We start from the raw sequence: 20,907 nt of genomic DNA, 5'->3' as shown, positions 1-20,907 counted from the left end.
TAATCAGAACGGTTGATTTCACCGATCCGTGACGTTTTGTATTCGACCAATCGAAATCGAGCACGTAAGATTGGCGATCCGCGTCAAACCTGTAAACGGTAGATCTGAACCGTTGACTGGCTGAGAGAAAACACACATTGTGGTATTTTAGTCGGTACGATTAAGAAACACGAGAAACACACTGATGAGCGATAACAACCGTCGGATCGTCAACTTGCTTTTGACATCGTTGCCTATAAATTAAATATCTAGAGCCCTACACGCGAGAATACTTTTATTATCTTCCTTTTCCAGATCGGAGCACAAATTTGAATTCAGAGAAGCGAAAGCGACAGAGAGAAGAAGGTAAAAGTTCTTTTTCCCGAATCCTCAGATTGTTTCTTCGTTTAATCGTTAAGCTTCAATAGTCGTTTGAATCGTATCTGTCCTCGATCGTTATCGTCTTGAGCCGATTAATCTTCTGGATTTAGATTCTAGGTTAAGGAGGAATGATTTCGCTTTAGATTGTTAATTAGGTTTAAAACAGTATTGGTATTGTTTTGATGGTATTCAGATGGCTCGTACCAAGCAAACCGCTCGTAAATCTACAGGAGGAAAGGCTCCTAGGAAGCAGCTTGCTACTAAGGTATGGACTCTCTCTCTCTCTCTCGTTTGTTTGTTCTGTGTAGGTTACGCCAACACATTGTAGAGATTTTAGGTTTTTAATCGGATGTTTTTCAATTTTTTACAGGCGGCTCGTAAGTCTGCACCAACCACTGGTGGAGTGAAGAAGCCACATCGTTACAGGCCCGGAACTGTTGCTCTTCGGTATGTTGAATTTGATTCTCCCGCAATTGAATAATATGTTTGGTTTTGTGATTGATATTTGGTTCTTGTTGACAGTGAGATCCGTAAGTACCAGAAGAGTACTGAGCTGTTGATCAGGAAGCTCCCTTTCCAGAGGCTTGTTCGTGAGATTGCTCAGGACTTCAAGGTAATGTTCAACTTGAATTAATTGATTTCAACTGCATGTTCATGGATGTATATAACTCATGCTCTTTTATTTGCAGACTGATCTGCGTTTCCAGAGCCATGCGGTGCTAGCACTCCAGGAGGCAGCAGAAGCGTACCTTGTGGGACTCTTTGAGGACACTAACCTGTGCGCCATTCATGCCAAGCGTGTGACCATCATGCCCAAGGACATCCAGCTCGCTCGCAGGATCAGAGGAGAGCGTGCTTAAGTGTTGTGTTGTTCGTTTGGGTCTTGTATTATGTTAATGTGTTGGGGTTTGTTGTTCTCTAAATAGACGTAGCTGGATTTTAGATAATGGTCTTTTAAGAAGGCTTTTCGTATTAGTAAGACTCTAAAACAATGATGAATGATGCTTTGTTGGTTTTTTCTTATTTTCTTGTCCCAGTATGATTTGCTTTTTGTGTATTTGTGAACCTTTCGTTGTTTAATCTCATTTCTAAAACATTTAGTATGTTGATGTCTCCTGACTCTTATCGTATGTTATTTTTTTGGTTTTATGAGTTTATGCACCGGCTTAGCTTTGCAAACTGTAAAAACAAGTAAACCATTTGTACACATTACCTCTCCTAATTAGTCCGTGTGAGCGTAATTAAGGACATTCTCTTGACGGTGAAAGAAACACGTAGACGGTAACTTTGCCTTGCGGTTTTGGTAGAATCAACTGCTTTCGCTAAGCTGTGTTAGGGAGAGGTCAAACTGCTAGTCCTAATGTTAATATTCTTCCAGTTGTATCGGTTGCAAAACTCTTATCTAACCGTTATGAAGTTTCAATGTCTCATGTTTTTGTCCACAACTAAAGAAGACTCTTTGTTATATATTTGTTTGACCTTATTATAATATCAGATTATGAAAGTAAAATGAGCGAATGGTTGGCAAGGAGTAAAACCATCATCTTCGGAAATAATAGTCCGAATTGATCGGCTCTCGTTTATTTTGTTGCCGCAAAAAAACAAATCTTTCCCCTACAAAAAAGGAAGTAACGTTATTTATTTTTGACCAATAGATTTTTCTCCAAGCCCTTCAAATATATTCTCTAATCAAAACCCAAGACTTGGCTCTTCTTTTATAATAAAAAATAAAAAAAAACGTTGATAATCGTCAAAATGGGAGAAGTTGACGAGAAACAATCTATTGACGCAGCCTCTCCAAGGTTTCATTCATCAAACAAAGTCGCTGATATAAATACAGAGCTCTCCAAGATGAAAGCCTCTTCTCTCGAAAGCGACGTCGTTTCCTTAAAAGCCGCGCTCTCGGAGAAAGACGCCTTGTTGAAGAATCTTCAAACCGAGGCCGAGAGAGCCAAAGAAACAGAGAAGAAGCTCCTCTCTTCGTTAGAAGACCAATCACGAGAGCTAGAAGAATCCAAAACAGAGATCGCTTCGCTAAAAGAGAGGATCGACGGATCTTTCCACAGCCAAGACTCGAGCGAAGACGACAGCTCCGTTCAAGACTCCGACATCGAGTCCTTAAAGATCGAGATGGCGCAGGCTCACGACGCCGCGGAAGCTTCTTCTTTGAACGTATCAGACTTGCTCGAGGAGATGAAGGCGGTTAAGAACGAGCTTAAAGAAGCTACCGAAGCAGAGATGACGAGCAAGAAAGCGATGGATGATCTTGCCTTGGCGTTGAAGGAAGTAGCTACCGACGCTAGCCAGGCTAAAGAGAAGCTCGCGGCTGTTGAAACAGAGCTAACGGCTGCGAGGCTGGACTCCAAGGAGTGGAAGGAGAAGCACGAGGAGGTTAGGAAAGAAGCTGAGCTTCTCAAGAACACGAGCGAGAGGTTACGGATCGAAGCGGAGGAGTCTCTAACGGCTTGGAACGGGAAGGAGTCTGTGTTTGTTAGTATCATCAAGAGAGGAGAAGACGAGAAGAGTTCTCTTCTTGATGAGAACAATAGGTTGCTTGTGGCGCTCGTGGCGGCTGAGAATCTCGGGAAGAAGGCTAAAGACGAGAATCAGAAGGTTAGGGATATACTCAAGCAAGCGATCAGCGAGGCTAACGTGGCGAAAGAAGCCGCGGGGATCGCTAGGGCTGAGAATTCGAATTTGAAAGATGCCTTGCTGGACAAGGAAGAGGAGTTGGGGGATGCTATGCTTGAGATTGAGAGGGTTAAGGTGAATGAAGCTGTTGCGAATGATAATGTGAAGAAGCTGAAGAAGGTTTTGTCTGAGTTCGAGGTGGCTATGGAGGAAGATAGGCATAGGAGCTTGAGCAGGCAAGACTCGTTGCAGAAGGAAGTTGAAGTTAGGGTTGAGGAGAAGGAAGAGGAGAGGAAAGAGAAGAAGAAAGAGAAGAAGGAGAAGAAGAGAGAGCATAATAGTAAACAAGATCATATCGATAAGAAGATGATTGGTAAGACGTGTAGCTTCAGTCTGATGAAGCTGGCCCACGCGCACAACCATCACCACCACCACAAGCACAAGGAGTCTGTGGAGGAAGAGACGGCCAAAGGTCAGGGAGATACTAGTCATCATACGGATGATAGTGGTGAAGGGAACTCTCCGAGTTCGGATTCGTATCTGTTCAAGGGCTCGATCTTTGACGTGGCGGAGACGCCGCATGCTGGAGGGGCGCAGACGCATCACAAGAGGAGGTCGTCGTGCACGTTTTTGGAGGAGGTGGAGACGATTAATCCGGAGGATTTGGAGAGTTTGGAGGAAGGGGAGTTGAATGATAAAGGGGCGGTGGCGGCGGCGAGGAAGAAGAAGGCGTTTATTCGGAGGTTTGGGGATCTTTTGGTTAGGAGGAAGAGCTTGAGCTTCTCGCATAAGAAGGAGTCTTCTACTGATTCGCAGGATAAGCAGCAGCAGCCTCAGACGCCTACGTCGCCGTCTCTGCCTCAACCGCCGTTGTCTCCGGAGCCTTGAAGACCATTTGTGTTTGATCTGTTTTGAGTGTGTGTTTTGTTACTTCGAGTTTGCATGAATCTTTTTTTTTTTTTGTCTGTACATAAACAAACCATAACGACTTCGTATTCGTTTGTTGTAATAAGGATTTGATCATTTTAATCTACAGAGTGTTTTTTGTCTTTCCTTTTAACGTTTGAATCTCGCGCGCTATAAGTGGCAAAAGCTTGTGAAATATGAACCAAGACAAGTATGATCAATCCGGTTTTCTATTACCGGTTTTATAAATCCGGTTCATGGGTTCTATTGCTGATTAGGCCACAAACTCAAAACCATGTGGTTGAATTGCCATTTACAATGGAAAGATTCCTATACATAATAAAAAAGTTTCACTTTGTTCAAATCTAGAAAGTAAGATTCAATTTGTTCTGTTATAAACAAGGCCGTGAAACAACATTTCTTTCTTAATTGTCAGTACCACTTTCAAAATTTTCAGTGCAAATTCTTTTGGTGGTGTTGCACTTTAACCACTTGCTTCATGCTATGTGTATTTTGTCCACTTACCCAACTTTTTTTGGTTTAGCTAGTGATTCTGCTATCCGCTTTATCAAAGCCATTGGCTTCCATAAGTTTGTGATATCTGAAGAAAAAGTATATTACATGTGAAAGGTCCAGTTAAACAAAATTACAATACATTGTACGTATATAATATGATATTATTAGAGTAGAATATCTTGAGAAATAATAATAATAACATATGAAGGAAAGGATAGGTATCTAATAACATGATGATGTCTATATTTCTTGGTCATATCACAAGAGATGACTGTGAGGATTTGCTGAGCTGTTCGGTCGAGAGGGTGGCTAAAAACGGATTTGCTGTTTTCGCTTATTTTACTAATTTGAGAGAAGATCACGAAGAGATTTAGGGTTTACCATTCTTTTAAATAGAAATATTATAGGTTTCAATAATCACTTCAAATATTTATTTACTTACTCTATTAAAATATCATGTCAGAATACTTATTAGCTATCACGATGATGTGTTGCTATATATATGGGTGGGCATTCAGAATGTAACTACAATCAACGCACGTTAGTATAATTCAGCCGTTGACCTCTTAAACCAGCTTAGTATAATTAAATAAGTTCATTTATTTATTTATAATACTATCTATATGAATTTGTTGATGTTTTATTGGCTTGCGGAAAAGCATCACGAATCTAAAATGTATGCCATCATTGTCACAGCTAAGAAAAAATTGGTGTTTATCTATTTGAAAATAGATAACAAGTAAGTTTGGCAAAATGTTTCTTTTAAAAAGAGAGAATATATACTAAAAATGGATAATCGCAATCACTCAATTAGGTGTTAGGTGTCAACTTTTCAAGCCCCGGGATGAAGATTAATTATAGCATAAGAAGATATTTAAATGTTAGTTTACAAAAAAAAAAAAATTTAACGTTTCTAATAATTAATTTTCTTAAAACGCGTATTCTTTGTTGACAAATAAAGAGTATATTCAATTTTCAGAAGAACGTACGAACACTTAAATAGCCATGAAAAGAGACCCGAACTGAACGGCTTGCGAGTCACCACTTTATCCCTGTCTCTATTGCTCATGTTCTTGAAGAGAAGCACGTGTCAAATGGGCCTATTGTTTGAGAAAACTGGACGGCCCAAAACTCACAGGGGCCTATGACGAGAAAAGCACGTCTGCGTTGGTGCTGACTGTATGTATCGGTGCTTGCGAGTTGATGTCTATATAAATAAATATGCTATATGTAACTGAACCAAAACAGAAGCCGTATTCTCTTCTATCTTCACTTTAATAACCTCGAAGGAATAAAAAAGAGAGTAACCAAACCAACAAGTTGTGGACAGAGACCCCATAGACAAATAGGCTAGTTTCCCTGTTCTTTGATCCGATCATCATCGATGGAAAGGTACGACATATTGAGAGATCTTGGCTCCGGCAACTTCGGAGTTGCAAAGCTCGTCAGAGAGAAAGCCAACGGAAAGTTTTACGCCGTTAAGTACATCGAAAGAGGCCTTAAGGTATTTGTGTTTCCTTTCCCTAAAGTACTCGTTTCTTTTTTTTTGGTTACACAAGATTTATGCGTAAATGAATCGATCTTTTAACTCTTTTTTTCATGAATAATTTTCTTAGTTTCTTTGATCAGTAAATGGATTAAGGGGTTGCTTTTGTACAGATTGATGAACATGTACAGAGAGAGATCATAAATCATAGAGACTTGAAGCATCCCAATATCATCAGATTCAAAGAGGTATATTCATAGCATGTTCTGGTCTATAATCTAGCATTTTCAAGAAAACTCATAAACCAGAAAACAAAATAACTTGAGCCAAATATGTCGATGATAATAGACTTAATATAGTTCATTGGTGGTTTCATCTATTTAGTAAGATTTGTAGATATGTTGGGTGATTTAATTACTGTTCTAGAATATGGTTATTAACGTCATCTGGATTTCAATCCAGCGTTAAAATAAAATCATAGATAGCTAGCTGGTCATGTAAATTATGTGTATCATTCCATATGGTTGGACTTTAGACCTCTTCTTCTTGGAGAAATTTTGTATTAAATTGCTTTTAAAAAATAAATATGTCTTATTCTCCAACAGTCCAGCATTCAGTTTCATATGCCAGCGTATGTATAATTAGTCATGGCGTTGAAAATTCTTATATTAAAAAATCAAGACTATATAATAATTGAAGCAATCTGTAGGTCGGCTTTGAGCTTGAGGAAAATCAAAATAGAATAAATTAAATGTGTTGTGTTCTGTCTATTTTGCAGGTTTTTGTAACACCAACACATCTTGCCATAGTAATGGAGTATGCAGCAGGCGGTGAACTTTTTGAAAGAATTTGCAGTGCCGGTAGATTCAGCGAAGACGAAGTATTACTTAATTTATCACTAACGTCCATAATTGAATAGTGATCTCGTCGCTAATTATATTGATTAGTCTTTGTTTATTATTTAGGCAAGGTACTATTTCAAACAACTTATCTCGGGAGTTAGCTATTGTCACTCTATGGTACGTATTACCACATTTATTCTTATATGAACGTTATAAAATTACATCTTCATGTAGTATAATTGAAGTGTTATGTAACAATTTTTTACTTGCAGCAAATATGTCACAGAGACCTCAAGCTCGAGAATACACTCTTAGATGGGAGCCCCTCGTCGCAGCTTAAAATATGCGACTTCGGATATTCGAAGGTATTATTACACATAATTTAGCTCATCTTCATTGATCAGATCATCAGAAGGTATAATTGACAATATATATATATATATATATATATATATATAATGCATGCAGTCATCAGTTCTACACTCTCAGCCAAAATCCACCGTGGGAACTCCGGCTTATGTTGCTCCGGAGGTCCTGTCCCGTAAAGAATATAACGGGAAGGTACGTATCAATCATTTACCAACTAATATTTGAATAAATTTATAACATCAACTTGTTTATATTAAAATCATTAAATCATTATATAATGTTACTTTTAATATATAGATTGCAGATGTATGGTCGTGTGGGGTAACATTATATGTAATGTTAGTTGGTGCTTATCCCTTTGAAGATCCAGACGATCCAAGAAACATTAGAAAAACAATTCAGGTACTTCTAAAAATTATTATAACCGAACGTTTCATTCCACTAGTTAACTTTAGAGATATTGTCTTGTATATATAAATTTTAAGAATAATTAACTAATAATATATACTTTACAGAGGATATTAAGTGTACATTACACCATACCGGACTACGTCAGGATTTCCTCCGAATGCAAGCATCTCTTATCTCGTATCTTCGTTGCTGACCCTGACAAGGTAATATGAATGAAAACCTAAACCGGTAATGTAAGACATACCGGTCTAGTTTGGTTTAAAATTGTTTTTATAAACATAGATAAACCAAACCAATATAAACTAAATCATAATGAAAGCTCAATTAAAAACCGAAATGAATCTTAATTAATATATCTACAGTTATTTAGATTTTAGATACCTTTAAAACTATGCTAATACCGGGTTTCTAATTTGAATCCACGATAGAGAATAACTGTACCGGAAATCGAAGAACACTCCTGGTTCTTGAAGAATCCAGGGCCGGTTCTCGCAGATAAGAACATAGTGGAAGAAGAAGAAGAAGAAGAGAACTGTGGGCAGAGTGTTGAAGAAATAGTGAAGATAATAGAAGAAGCGAGAAAGGATGTGAATGGTAAGAATGACAATGGTGGGTTAGGCTTAATAGATGGAAGCCTTATCGATCTTGATGATATCGATGATGCTGATATTTATGATGAGGTCGATGATGATGATGAGGAGAAGAATGGTGATTTCGTATGTGCTCTATGATTTCATATCCATATTGCATGTGTATGTACGTGAATGCATGTATTTTATGTGTGTGTAGCTTGAGAGTATCCGATGATTTGGTGTTGCATGTATTTGTATAACTTATAAGTGGAAATAATTAACCACTGCTAGTATGTTTCAAACAAAAAGAAGTTAAACCACCAATAAAGTCAAATAAAGTATTACATCCCTTCCACAAAATGAATGTTTTGGAAAAAAAAATTGTTTTACAAAATTTCAATGCATATTTAATAAGTTAAAAAAATTGGTAAATTCAAGAAGTTTTAATTAAAACTAGTGGTCTAAACTTATAAAAAGTCGCTTTCACACGTAGACCAAGATATTTATTACTATGCACTAATCATTTTTTAATATGTGTGAAAAAACTAAAAATTTAATTTTATGAAATGGATAGAATATAAGATTTGTGAGTAATTTAATTTATGCTTATTTATTTACATTTTATTTTATTTTAATACATAATCCATCCTATTAATTTCTAATTAGAATCTAGAAAATACAATATATGTGATTGAGTATTCTGATAATTCCGAAATTAATTTACATATCCATCATATATGGTGGCTAAGCTAGATTCAGAGTAATTAATTTATTTTTGAAACATCAAGTAATTTAACTTCTTTCTCCTTTTTCATACTAAAATCTCTTTAAAAAAAAAAAGAAGAAGAAAATAGATAAAATAGAAACAAAAAGTTATACAAAACCATGCGCGCCTAATATTGCGAGTTTGTTAACCATTAAACTGTTTTTTTTTTATTTTATAAAAATAAAATAAAACGGAGATCAAAATCTATTAAACCCTAAACCCCTCTCTCTCTGCGACGCCGCCGGCTAAACGCAGAAACTCGGCGACGGAGTCAACAACGATGGGAAGAGGAAGACGACACAGAGGCCGTTCTCACAGAAACCAATCAGAAGAGAGCAGAGAAAACGCTCCAAAACCTCTCAAGTCCGATGCTCCCTTCGATTCCACCATCCAAAATCGAACCTGGTCGAATCTCGATTTCGAGGAGTATTACAAGGTACAAAGAATCAATGGATCTCTAATCAAAGTACATTACATGGAACCAGTAGTTGTCTTGTAGGAGCAAAGGATAGTGAAAGCAGAGGAGTGGGATTCATTCATTGAGATTCTTCGTAAGCCGTTGCCTGCTGCCTTCAGAGTCAACTCCAAGTAACCAAAGTCAAACCCTTTTTTGAAATATTATTATTATTATTAAAAAGGTTTTGTGGTTTTTGACTAAACATTTGCTTCTTCTTAGTGGCCAGTTTTGCGATGAGATTTTGTCGATGTTGGAGAATGACTTTGTGAAGTCTCTTCAGGCTGAGGTAAATTCTATAAACTCTTTTGTCAATCTAACACAAAAGGAAGCTTCTGAAATGGTATTTTGATTTAAGGCTGTGGAGAGTGGTGAAGTGGAGGCTATCAAGCCCTTGCCTTGGTACCCTAACAATCTTGCTTGGCATTCTAATTTCTCTCGCAAGGAGATTAGAAAAAACCAGACTCTTGAAAGGTTTTGTTTTCATCCATGTTGGCTTCAATAACAAAATCTTCGTTTTCATAATGCTTAAGTTCATGATTCAGGTTTCATGAGTTTTTGAAGTTGGAAACTGAAGTTGGGAACATGACCAGGCAAGAAGCAGTTAGCATGGTATGCTCATTAATGCTCTACCACATTTTAATCGAGTTTTTATGTATTTTTGTGATTATGCAGGTACCTCCTCTCTTCCTTGATGTGCATCCAGATCATTTTGTACTCGACAGTGAGTGATTTTCATCAATTAGACATTACTTTGAGACATATATGGACTTAAACTGATTCACTTGTTTGAATAGTGTGTGCTGCACCTGGCTCCAAGACATTTCAGCTTCTTGAGATAATTCACGAATCAGCAGAACCAGGGTCTCTACCTAATGGAATGGTTTGTAAATTAATACTCTTTTTTTTGTTGGTTGATAGATCGTTTTCTTACCTTTTTCCTAATTGTTTCGGTTGAAATCAGGTGGTGGCGAATGATGTTGATTACAAAAGATCTAACCTTCTTATTCACCAAACTAAGAGAACGTGTACGACCAACTTGATTGTCACCAACAATGAAGGTCAACATTTCCCAAACTGCAACTCGATAGCATCTGAGAAGTGTCATCATCCCATTGATCAGCTTCTGTTTGATCGTGTCTTATGCGATGTACCCTGTAGTGGTGATGGCACTCTGCGCAAGGCTCCAGACATATGGCGAAGATGGTTTCCATATTAACATTTTTTTATTCCACTTGCTTTAAATCTATTTATTTATTTAATTATTTATGACTGCACAGGAACTCTGGATCAGGGAATGGACTTCATAGTCTACAAGTTGTGATTGCCATGAGAGGTAAGCTTATATAATAATGACCTGACTTGCAGAATCTTATGTTTTGATTTATATCTGCATTCTCTGGCTTTCAGGTTTGTCTCTGCTAAAAGTTGGTGGGAGAATGGTATACTCAACCTGCTCAATGAACCCAATTGAAGATGAAGCTGTTGTTGCTCAAGTAAATTCATTACTTTCTTTCTCCATAAGCCTGATTCTTCTGGATGCTGATTGATTATATTATTCAGATTCTGAGGAGATGTGGAGGCTCTGTTGAGCTTGTAGATGTCTCAGATAAGCTTCCTCAACTTATCCGTAGACCAGGTCTTAAGAAATGGAAGGTAAACGAAACGTCTATGTGTTCTTTGATGCAAAGACAAACGGTAATGATAAGCAACTTAAGTGTTTGTTCATGCTTGTATATCTGTGGATTCAGGTGCATGATAGAGGTGGCTGGTATAGATCTTACAAAGATGTTCCAAAAGTGCAGAGAGACGGAGTTCTAAGAAGCATGTTCCCTTCTGGTAAAAGCGATAAAGACTCAACAACTGGAGAAATAGCTTCTGATGAATCAGCTGAGGAAGTCTGTGATCTTCCTCTTGAACGTTGTGTGAGGATAGTGCCTCATGATCAGAACACTGGGGGGTTCTTTATCGCAGTGCTTCACAAAGTTTCATCTCTACCAGGTGAGTTTTAAGATCTTTTGAAAGTGCTTTACCTCTCTGATTGATACTTTAATATTAATTTTCTTGCAGATTTTCAGGAGAAGAGAAGGTATACCAGAGGCAGAAACTCATCTGAGAAATCTTCGTATGAAGAAGTCTCTGACACTGTGATCACTACTCAGCCTGAAGAGAATAAAGAGGAGATAGTTGTAGAAGAAGAAGCAGCTTCAGACAATGGCTTGAAGCTTGAGAAGGAAAGCACCATCAAAGAAGGCACTGTAGAATTGGGTAAAGAAGTGCCACCACCAGTGAAAGGGAAGTGGAAAGGACTTGACCCTGTTGTTTTCTTGAGAGATGAAACAGTGATCGACGGGATCAAGAGATTCTACGGCATCAACGATGAGTCTTTTCCTCTCAACGGCCATCTCGTGACTAGAAACAGCGACACGAGCACCAAAGGCAACGTGAAGAGGATTTACTATGTTTCGAGATCAGTTAAGGATGTTCTCGAGCTTAACCTTGCGGCTGGGGAGAAGATTAAGGTCGCATCTGTTGGCCTCAAGATGTTTGTAAGCACCACTATTTTTATTTTTATATTGTTGCTCTTGGTCATATACCAAAACTAAGAAGTATGGGTATCAAAAACGCAGGAGAAACAATCAGCGAGAGAATGTGAAGCTGGCTCTTGCTCATTCCGGATAACATCAGAGGGATTGCCTGTGATCCTTCCCTACATGACCAAGCAGTTACTTTACGCAACAATGGTGGATTTCAAGAATCTCCTGCAATACAAATCTATCAAGTTCACAGATTTTGTTCATCCACAGTTTGGCCAGAAAGCAGCAGAAGTAGCCGAGGGATACTGCGTTGTTATTCTTGTTGATGGTGTGTGTGTTTCATTTTTAAGAAGATACTTTTGTTTTTGTCATGTTGGATATGTTTTTAACGGGTTCTTGGTTGTTACAGGTACTCAGAAGGACGGGTCTGAAGCAGTCAAAGTGAATTCATCAACAATAGCCATTGGATGCTGGAAGGGGAAAGCGAGCTTAACAGTTATGGTAACAACAGTGGACTGCGACCAACTTATCCAGAAACTTGCTTGCTGATGAAAAGGTGGGCTATTGTTATTCCAATCTCTCTTTCTTACTATCGGATTAATGAAAGAGTTTTGCTTTATTACAAAGAAGTTGCTTGTTAGGTTATTGGAATGATATCTGTTCCAAATCAAACCAATTGGACTGCTGTAATGTTATTCAAGCTGTCTGCAATGATATCTTAATGATGTTTATTGTTATGTTATTCAAGCTGTTTCCAATGATATATGTTCCAAATCAAACCAAAGAATTAGTCGGAAACCATATACATTGAAACCTCTATAAATTAATAATCTATAAATTAATAATCTCTATAAATTAATAAATTTTGCCGGTCTCAATTTGGGCCGGTTTAAAATTTGACACAAATCGATAAAATAATAAGATAATACTATTTTAGAAAATTCTATGTAAATATATAGTCGCATTAAAATTATAAATTAATAATTTATATGCATACATATTTAATATAAATAAGAATATATTATTATATTATTAGTTTTATATTCACAATGGAATTTATCTTTATATTTTCTTAACATTTAATATATTTTTGATGAGATTTAATAATATTATATCTAAAACCACATTTAAATTCTATGCAATATATATTATATACACCAAATAATATAATAAAATTAATATAAATGTCAAATTTCAAAAAATGACAATTAATGTCTATAAAATCAAATATTTTCTTTATCTTAGAATAAATATATTTTAATAAATTAATATCTCTGTAAATTAATAAAATTTCAAAGTTCCAACATTATTAATTTATAGTGGTTGTACTGTAAATGGATTCATCAAATTGCCATCTTCTTAATTCTTTTGTTTTAGTAATACACTAATAGTTATAATTCTGTCTTTTATTATCAAAGACTCTTTTGCTTCTGAATTTTTAATATAAGTGACCATTTGGTTTCTGTGTACAATCTGAGTACATTCTGAATATTTAAAGACCGGACTCTGAATCTAATTAATTTATGAATCTGAAACTGGAAATTTTTACTATTAAAAAGAAAACATATAATTACCTGAGGAAGTAATGAATCAAGTTGTGATAGCACAATACTAAATAATTAAATTCAATTTGTGTGTATTTGTGTTATGTGGAGAAAATACTAGGGTCAAAAAGTAATTATCAAAGACTATTAGGGTTAAAGAGAAAAGAGAAAAATCATCATCCCGAAGCAAAAGAATTAATGGAGGATCTTTCACTGTCCATATCGAAGCTCATTTAGGATAAACGGTGTTAAGTACTTGTCGAAGATTTCAACATCAGTGGGAAGGAACTTGAGACAATCGTACGGTGATGGCAGGAATTGAATATGATTCATCATGTAAGCAAGATGAGAAGCAACTGTCAACTATTATCTAATAACACATATCGAGTGTTTATACTACCAAAATTTTCTGAAATCGAGAGAGATATATCTAATACATGCTCTAATCTAATACTCATATCATAATCTAATACACATCTTAGATCTAAATAACTAATATTCGAGTGTTCATACCACCAAAGTTTTCTGAAATTGAGAGAGATCTAATACATGCTCTAATCAGATACTCATATCATAACACATATCGGATCAAAATAACACATATTCGAGTGTTCATACCACCAAGGTTTTCTGAAATTGAAAGAGAGAGAAAGATCTAATACATGCTCTAATCTGATACTCATATCATAACACATATCAGATCTAAATAACACATACTCGAGTATTCATACCACCAAAGTTTTCTGAAATAGAGAGAGAGATCTAATACATGCTCTAATCTGATACTCATATCATATCTAAATAACACATATTCGAGTGTTCATACCACCAAAGTTTTCTGAAATTGAGAGAGAGAGAGAGATCTAATACATGCTCTAATATGATACTCATATCATAACACATAACGGATCTAGATAACACAAATTTGAGTGTTCATACCACCAAAGTTTTCTGAAATAGAGAGAGAGATATGTAATACATGCTATAATCTGATACTCATATCATAAAACATATCGGATCTAAATAATACATATTCGAGTGTTCATGCCACAAAAATTTTCTGAAATCAAGAGAGAGATCTAATACATGCTCTAATCTGATACCCATATCATAACACATATCAGATCTAAATAACACATATTTGAGTGTTCATACCACCAAAGTTTTCTGAAATAGAGAGAGAGAGAGATCTAATTCATGCTCTAATCTGATAGTCATATCATAACACATATCGAATCTAAATAACACATATTCGAGTGTTCATACCACAAAAGTTTTCTGAAATCGAGAAAGAGAGAGATTTAATACAAGCTATAATCTGATACTCATATCATAATCTAATACACATATCATCTAATCGAACAATTGCTTAATTACAGAGCGCTTCACGGTGGGGAGAAGAAAGAGAGTTCCACGGGGAGAAAAGTCGAGAGAGATCTGATCGCCAATGAGAGTGAGAGAGAGAGAGGCAGTTTCGCGAAAGGTACCTGTAGATTACTAAAACAAAAGAATTAATGGAGGATCTTGTAATCAAACTCGTTTTGGGTCAAATGGATAAATGTATACCCCATACCCTTCCCAATCCGAAGGCCAACAAGCTGTACCACTGGTATTTCAGTAAACAGTGATTGTTAATCTCTTATACACAGCAAAAGAAGATCAGATTAGGCGTTTGGGAAAAAAATAACTGTTTAGAGTTTGAAGATCATAAAAGGCGTTAGGTATTTGTCGAATACGTCAACTTCACTAGGAGTGAACTTGACGCAATTGTATGGTGATTGCTGGAACTGAATATGATTCATCCTATGAGACACAAGAGAAAAGCAATTATCATCTAAAGGTAAAGCCACCTGGGGCTAAAGCATGCATAAAACTTGGCCCAGCAAAAGCGGTTGTCCATGGACAACGAAACCTTGGAACAAAACAACAACTACAGCGTTTCAACAGTGTGTACTACCAGCCCCACTCTTACTGGTTTCTTATCACTAGGGTACCGAGGGAATGTAGTTGACCTTGTTGATGATCTCGCACCTCGAGTTCAAGCTGCCGATGATCTCGCACCTCGAGTTGAAGCTGCACCGCTTGCCCAAGGGAATGGAGTTGAAGCTGCCGATGATCTCGCACCTCGAGTTGATGCTGCACCGCTTGCCCAAGGTAATGGAGTTGAAGCTGCCGATGATCTCGCACCTCGAGTTGAAGCTGCCGATGATCTCGCACCTCGAGTTGATGCTGCACCGCTTGCCCAAGGTAATGGAGTTGAAGCTGCCGATGATCTCGCACCTCGAGTTGAAGCTGCCGATGATCTTGCACCTTGATTTCCCCTTGAAGTTGCACCGCTTTCCCAAGGGAATGGATTTGACCTTCCCGATGACATTTTCGATGATATTGATCTTGGTCCTCTGATGATATTGATCTCGGAGTTGATGATCACTTTTTCGATGATATTGATCTTGATCTTCTCGATGATGCACCGCTTGCCCAAGATCCACTGCTTGTTCAAGATGGAGAGCCAGAAGAAGATCAGCATCAGCAGGATGAAGTTGCAGATGATGACCCTTTCCATCTGGCCCCCTTTATCAACAAAAGGAGCAACAAAAGTAAGTACAGATCTTTGTTGACCGGAACTGACTCTGCTTAGGAGTTGGGACACATCATGAAGAAGAAGAAAGACTCGGCACTTCATTAGATTTGAAATTTTTGTATTAGTCTAATGAGTTACTTTGAAAACATAATTCTCTATTGAATCTAAATGCTTAGCTGGAGTGTGTATTCAATTTGTTGAAATGATTTGATTTCCAAGAAGGTTTTAGATAAAATAAAATTTTACTAATAATTTTTCTAAATCTCATCTCAAATAATGAGATGTTGATTTTTTTAATTTATTTAACTAAAAACCCCATTAAAAAATTATAAAACTACTATCTATTCAATTAATTTAGAGTCTATTTTTTATCCACTAATGAATAGTTGTCATTAGATTTTAAAGGTCTTAGATGGAGTGTATTCAATCTAGTTGTTGAAATGATTTGATATTCAAGAAGGTTTTGGAGAAAATGAAATTTTACTATAATTTTTCTAAATCTCATCTCAAATAATGAGATTTAGATTTTTTGTTATTTAACTAAAAACTCCATTAAAACATTATAAAACTACTATCTATTCAATTAATTTAGAGTCTATTTTGTATCCACTAATGAATAGTTGTCATTAGATTTTAAAGGGTCCAATAAAACATATAACAGTATTTAGAGCATTATAAACATATTTATTACAATTTGGTTATTAAATGATTTCCTATTATGTATAATATTTGTTTATATTTATTATTTAGAGATTCTAGTTAACTAACAGCCGTAATTCATTCAAGTATTTTTATACATTTTTATATTACATTTAATTACATTTATTAAGATTTCATAAGTGATAAATTAAAGATTCCATGTAAATAGGTTATATAAAATAATTAAATATAATATTTACACATAAGTGACAAAAATCAAATAAATTGATACAATCATCTCCTTAAAAGAGCCAAAATATTTTGGTCCAAAATTTAAATAAGCATCACAAAAAGCCAAAATTAACATAATGTTATCATCTCAAAATTTATCACTATTAGTTTAATTTAATTTTGTAAATCGAATATAAAATGAAACGTTGAGCTCAGATTCCAGACTAGTATCATTTAAATTCTACAATTTTTCTGATAATTTGATTTTAAATTAGTTTATCAAATAAAAATTTAATTAACACTATACTTAAAAAAAAAATTATATTTGAATACTAGTGAATTTGTCATTTTAGCGCACTTCTAATTGAATACACCCTTGTTACTTGTTAGGCATTATTTGTATCTCTAGTTGCTTCTGGACTGTAAATGTATTGGATACACCCTTGTCAAAAGAGTAATTATGTATCTTGGACTGTAACATAAGGAAGGAAGTAGAGATCTTTCAATGCACAGGTAGAAATAAGTAAAGAGTTGTGAAACTAGAATAAACAAAAAATAAAGAAGGAAAAGGAAAAAAACCATCAACGATCTCTTATCTTTGTGTTACATCGTTTTTCGCCTATGTGTGTTTTCAGATGTATTGAAGAAAATCCTAAGGATATAGTCATAGATGCGGTGTTCGACAAAGATGAAGGTGTGGTGGCTCTTGACGGTGGTGATATGGTTATCTAGCTGAGGTACTCTTTTAGCTTGGCGTTTTGTTGAAGTTTCTCTGTAATGGTACCAAGTATTCACAATATATTCTTGTGTTCAGGACTTTGACTTGACAAATGCAGTTGTGAATGGAACACAAGGTAATGAATGGCTTTACCCTATATTATTTCTCTTGGCTCCTTCCTTTACTGTTTGACTCAATACATAAGTTTCCAGGTAAAATCAGCGAAACTGAGCTTAAAAAACAGTCGAGGAAGCTTGCTAGATTGAATAAAAAGGTAACAGCTACACTAAAGTGTTGATAGAATGGTAGAAATTGTTGTACTATGTCAGGTTATGTAACATGCAAATCATCTGATGCAGCTGGTAGATGAAACTGATTCAGATGCAATGAGGCCGTAAAGTACTCCCAGGATCTGTTTTAAGCTATTTCTCTAACCTAGTTGATGAGGAACAGTCTGTTCAAGTCCTAACCAGTTTATCAAACTGGTACCGAGCTGCATGTCGTTACGGACACGAGCCATCAGGAATCACAAAAACAAGTTTGCTGCATAAATATTTGATAAGAAAGAAAAATCCCCAGAGTTTTGTTTTGTTTTGTTTATCAAGCTGCTCTCTTACACATCAACAAAACACATTTTACAAAAAAGCAATACTATCAGCGTGCTGGGGAGAGAAAGAGGCGCAACAAACGCCTGTGAGTCCATAACGGCTCCAGAACTCTTCAGTATCAGCGACACCGTGGATCCTGACTCTTCTCGCGCTCTTGGTGTCAGTGTTGAAGTAGAAAACATAGAAGGGCTTGGCACGGCCTGGCAGAGTTGTTGGGGAGAAAATGATTTCACCAGCCTTGTTGGTTCCTTGGGAGATCAATCTCTGACCCATGCATGGGCGCACGAGTGAAGGGAAGAGGCAAGGGAAGCTGAAATGATTGTCTGGACCACTCATGTTTCGTCACATCCTCCAGTATCCAAAGATTAAAACGGTCGAAATTAAGAAGAAGCACATCCCAAGCAGTTTGGTACAACGACAGCTAGCTTCCCTTTGTATTCTATCAATGATGTATAAACCTTCCAAACCAGGACCTCCTTAGGCGTAGTGATAAAACTTAGTATCCTCTCATTTCTAACATCAAAACAGACAAACACAGGAGTAGGAGGAGTCTCTGCTTCATTTGGAACTGGAACAGAAGCACCATAATACATGAAACCATTGATGCATCGTCCCACAGTCATAGGGAGATAATACGGGGAGGTAACTTGGCTGCTACGAGATACTACTCGTCCTCCTCTTCCAAGTCTTATAACCTCGTGCGTGCACATCATCAAACTAGGGTTATGAATATGATCATACACAGATGTCAACAGGGTCAACGCTTTGAATTGATCACGAACAGGATCGTATCCCAAGGATGTGCGAAATGCCTTGCAGTGAAAGGAAACGACTTGCCGCGTGCTAGGGTTACATATAATGAAAGTTGTCCCATCATTACAAGCCATAAAGCCATGGACGGAAGAATACTTGTAGCCGTTGTAAGGCAAGGTCACTGAGGGTATTGTCATGTCTAGATTGGCAACCAAAGAAGAAGAAGAAGAAGAAGCTTCCTCCTCCTCTCCCGACAAGATGAACAGATGCTCGGGTTTACCGAATACACTGTTGGTGAAAGCGGCTACAAAACGGGATGGCTTGGCAGCGTAGTAAGAAGCCACGAATATTTGGCTTCGGATAAGGGAAGACCAAAGTCTTGGACACGCATAGGAACTTCATCAGCGACTTTCCAGGCAATCTACTCAGTGTCTCCACCTCCATATCGTAAGGGAGGAGGAGGAGGAGCTTACCTCGGCGGCTCCTCTTGTCAACGCCGCCACTGTCCCTTGACTCCTCGTCGTCGTCTCCGTAAAAGACACTCTTATCCATCTTCTTCAGATCAAGAGGGATCGGTGTTCCAAGCTGCCCTTCTCAATGTTCCTCTGCGACGAAACCCTTCCTTCGATATAAAGGCAAAGGAGTTTCCTTCCGACTCATCTCAGCCGTTCCTTTCAACTTAACTTTCTTTTTTCTTTTGTCGACCAAATTCATTAAAAAGCCCAAATGGGCTATAAATTGCTATGAGTTACATGAGGCCCATAAACCAACGATGAAAAATACAATCTATTAATAATAGCGAAAAGAAGTTTCCTTCGAGAATTCAGACTGATTTCATCCCTCTTAACACCTACTAGATTTTGAACCGCACGGCCGTGCGGATTTTCTTTAATATAAAATATATTAATTTATGCAATAAAATATATCGATATATTAATATAATTTGGTGTTATATATTACCTAATTTTATAATAATATTTGTGTGGCGTTAAATATTATTACTATAAAATTTATAACTTTTGTATTTTTGTAAACAAAATTTATTTTGAAAACATTATTATTTAGCAATTTACATTATTTTTGTTTTATTTCTAAATTTGAAATATACGTAGAAATCAAATTAAGTTGAACCTACATAATAAAGAATTTGGTATATAGTGATTAATTAAACCAATTTATTATAGTTGTTTAAATAATAAACTGAATTAGTTTTTAACTCAGGGGAATACACAAACGTTAATAACGGTAGATTAAAATCTTATATATACGATATGAATAAAGATCAAATGTTTCATCTATGAAGGGAGATGTAAATTAATTGTATTACATGGTAAAATCATTTAAAGGTATGACTTTTAAGTAGTCTAAATTAATTGTATTACATGGTAAAATCATTTAAAAGTATGACTTTTACATGGTCTAAATTGAAAAAAATCGCATATGAAATAAGTCATAATTTATGTACTAAATAGATAAAATATTTTTACTTTTAAATTAGAAATAGAAATGAATATTTATTTTTAAAAACATATTTTAAAATGTTTTTTAAATTTAATTTTGAAAATCAAATCAATTTAAAATTGTTATTATCATTAAAATATTATTAAAAGTATTTTGTATAATTAAAAAACATTTCACAATCAAAACTAAATTAAAATTTAGTTTCTAATTATACTTTGTGATAATTAAAAATTTAATTAACTAATTTTGAAATATATTTTAAAAAGATTCTAAAAGATATTTGAAAGATTTTGTTAGACATTTATTTAAGATATTTATTAATATTTCAAATAAAAATAACGATATGAAAAGATATTATAATTAAGTTGTGTAAAATTTATTAAATTTTTTAGGGATGGTCTAAATAAAAAAATCACACATGAAAAAGGTCGTGACTTCTATTTTAAGATATACATTATGATGTTGTTTAAAAAAAGAATATTCGTATATTTAGTCAAACATGATTTACACTTTTTGAAAAGT

At 35.8% G+C, this 20,907-nt stretch overlaps 4 protein-coding genes and 1 pseudogene across 5 annotated transcripts; 4 read left to right on the top strand and 1 right to left on the bottom strand.

The window, feature by feature from the left end:
• The first annotated feature begins 170 nt into the window (after positions 1-170).
• On the top strand, positions 171-1,473 carry LOC106439456 (histone H3.3). Its single transcript, XM_013880906.3, has 5 exons — positions 171-345; positions 554-625; positions 731-807; positions 883-973; positions 1,050-1,473. Exons 2-5 carry the CDS (start codon positions 554-556, stop codon positions 1,218-1,220), a joined length of 411 nt encoding a protein of 136 aa, XP_013736360.1. The 5' UTR covers positions 171-345; the 3' UTR covers positions 1,221-1,473.
• A 295-nt stretch (positions 1,474-1,768) lies between these two features.
• On the top strand, positions 1,769-4,130 carry LOC106439446 (WEB family protein At5g16730, chloroplastic). The gene has a single exon (XM_013880894.3). The coding sequence runs from the start codon at positions 2,116-2,118 to the stop codon at positions 3,877-3,879; it is 1,764 nt and encodes a 587-aa protein (XP_013736348.2). The 5' UTR covers positions 1,769-2,115; the 3' UTR covers positions 3,880-4,130.
• Positions 4,131-5,644: 1,514 nt separating this feature from the next.
• On the top strand, positions 5,645-8,440 carry LOC106439417 (serine/threonine-protein kinase SRK2F). Its single transcript, XM_048745000.1, has 9 exons — positions 5,645-5,917; positions 6,073-6,147; positions 6,678-6,779; positions 6,865-6,918; positions 7,014-7,106; positions 7,210-7,302; positions 7,408-7,512; positions 7,626-7,724; positions 7,950-8,440. Exons 1-9 carry the CDS (start codon positions 5,798-5,800, stop codon positions 8,250-8,252), a joined length of 1,044 nt encoding a protein of 347 aa, XP_048600957.1. The 5' UTR covers positions 5,645-5,797; the 3' UTR covers positions 8,253-8,440.
• A 593-nt stretch (positions 8,441-9,033) lies between these two features.
• On the top strand, positions 9,034-12,592 carry LOC106439372 (RNA cytosine C(5)-methyltransferase NSUN2). 2 transcript variants are annotated; one of them, XM_048744999.1, is made up of 16 exons: positions 9,034-9,295; positions 9,359-9,447; positions 9,536-9,602; positions 9,672-9,787; positions 9,859-9,925; positions 9,989-10,037; positions 10,111-10,196; positions 10,278-10,519; positions 10,594-10,649; positions 10,724-10,809; positions 10,877-10,969; positions 11,065-11,314; positions 11,384-11,432; positions 11,487-11,862; positions 11,944-12,178; positions 12,260-12,592. In XM_048744999.1, the coding sequence occupies exons 1-16, from the start codon at positions 9,140-9,142 to the stop codon at positions 12,397-12,399; spliced, it is 2,157 nt and encodes a 718-aa protein (XP_048600956.1). In that variant the 5' UTR covers positions 9,034-9,139; the 3' UTR covers positions 12,400-12,592. The 2 variants fall into 2 exon arrangements, with proteins under 2 accessions (XP_048600956.1, XP_013736260.2); XM_013880806.3 differs by having other exon boundaries at positions 9,035-9,295; positions 11,384-11,862.
• A 5,398-nt stretch (positions 12,593-17,990) lies between these two features.
• On the bottom strand, positions 17,991-19,666 carry LOC125580498 (annotated as a pseudogene).
• Positions 19,667-20,907: the final 1,241 nt, after the last annotated feature.

Source organism: Brassica napus, chromosome C1 (genome assembly GCF_020379485.1).
Source record: "Brassica napus cultivar Da-Ae chromosome C1, Da-Ae, whole genome shotgun sequence".
NCBI lineage: Eukaryota > Viridiplantae > Streptophyta > Magnoliopsida > Brassicales > Brassicaceae > Brassica > Brassica napus.
The sequence above is the reverse complement of the archived record's forward strand: the minus strand, read 5'-3'. Positions and strand labels throughout refer to the sequence as shown.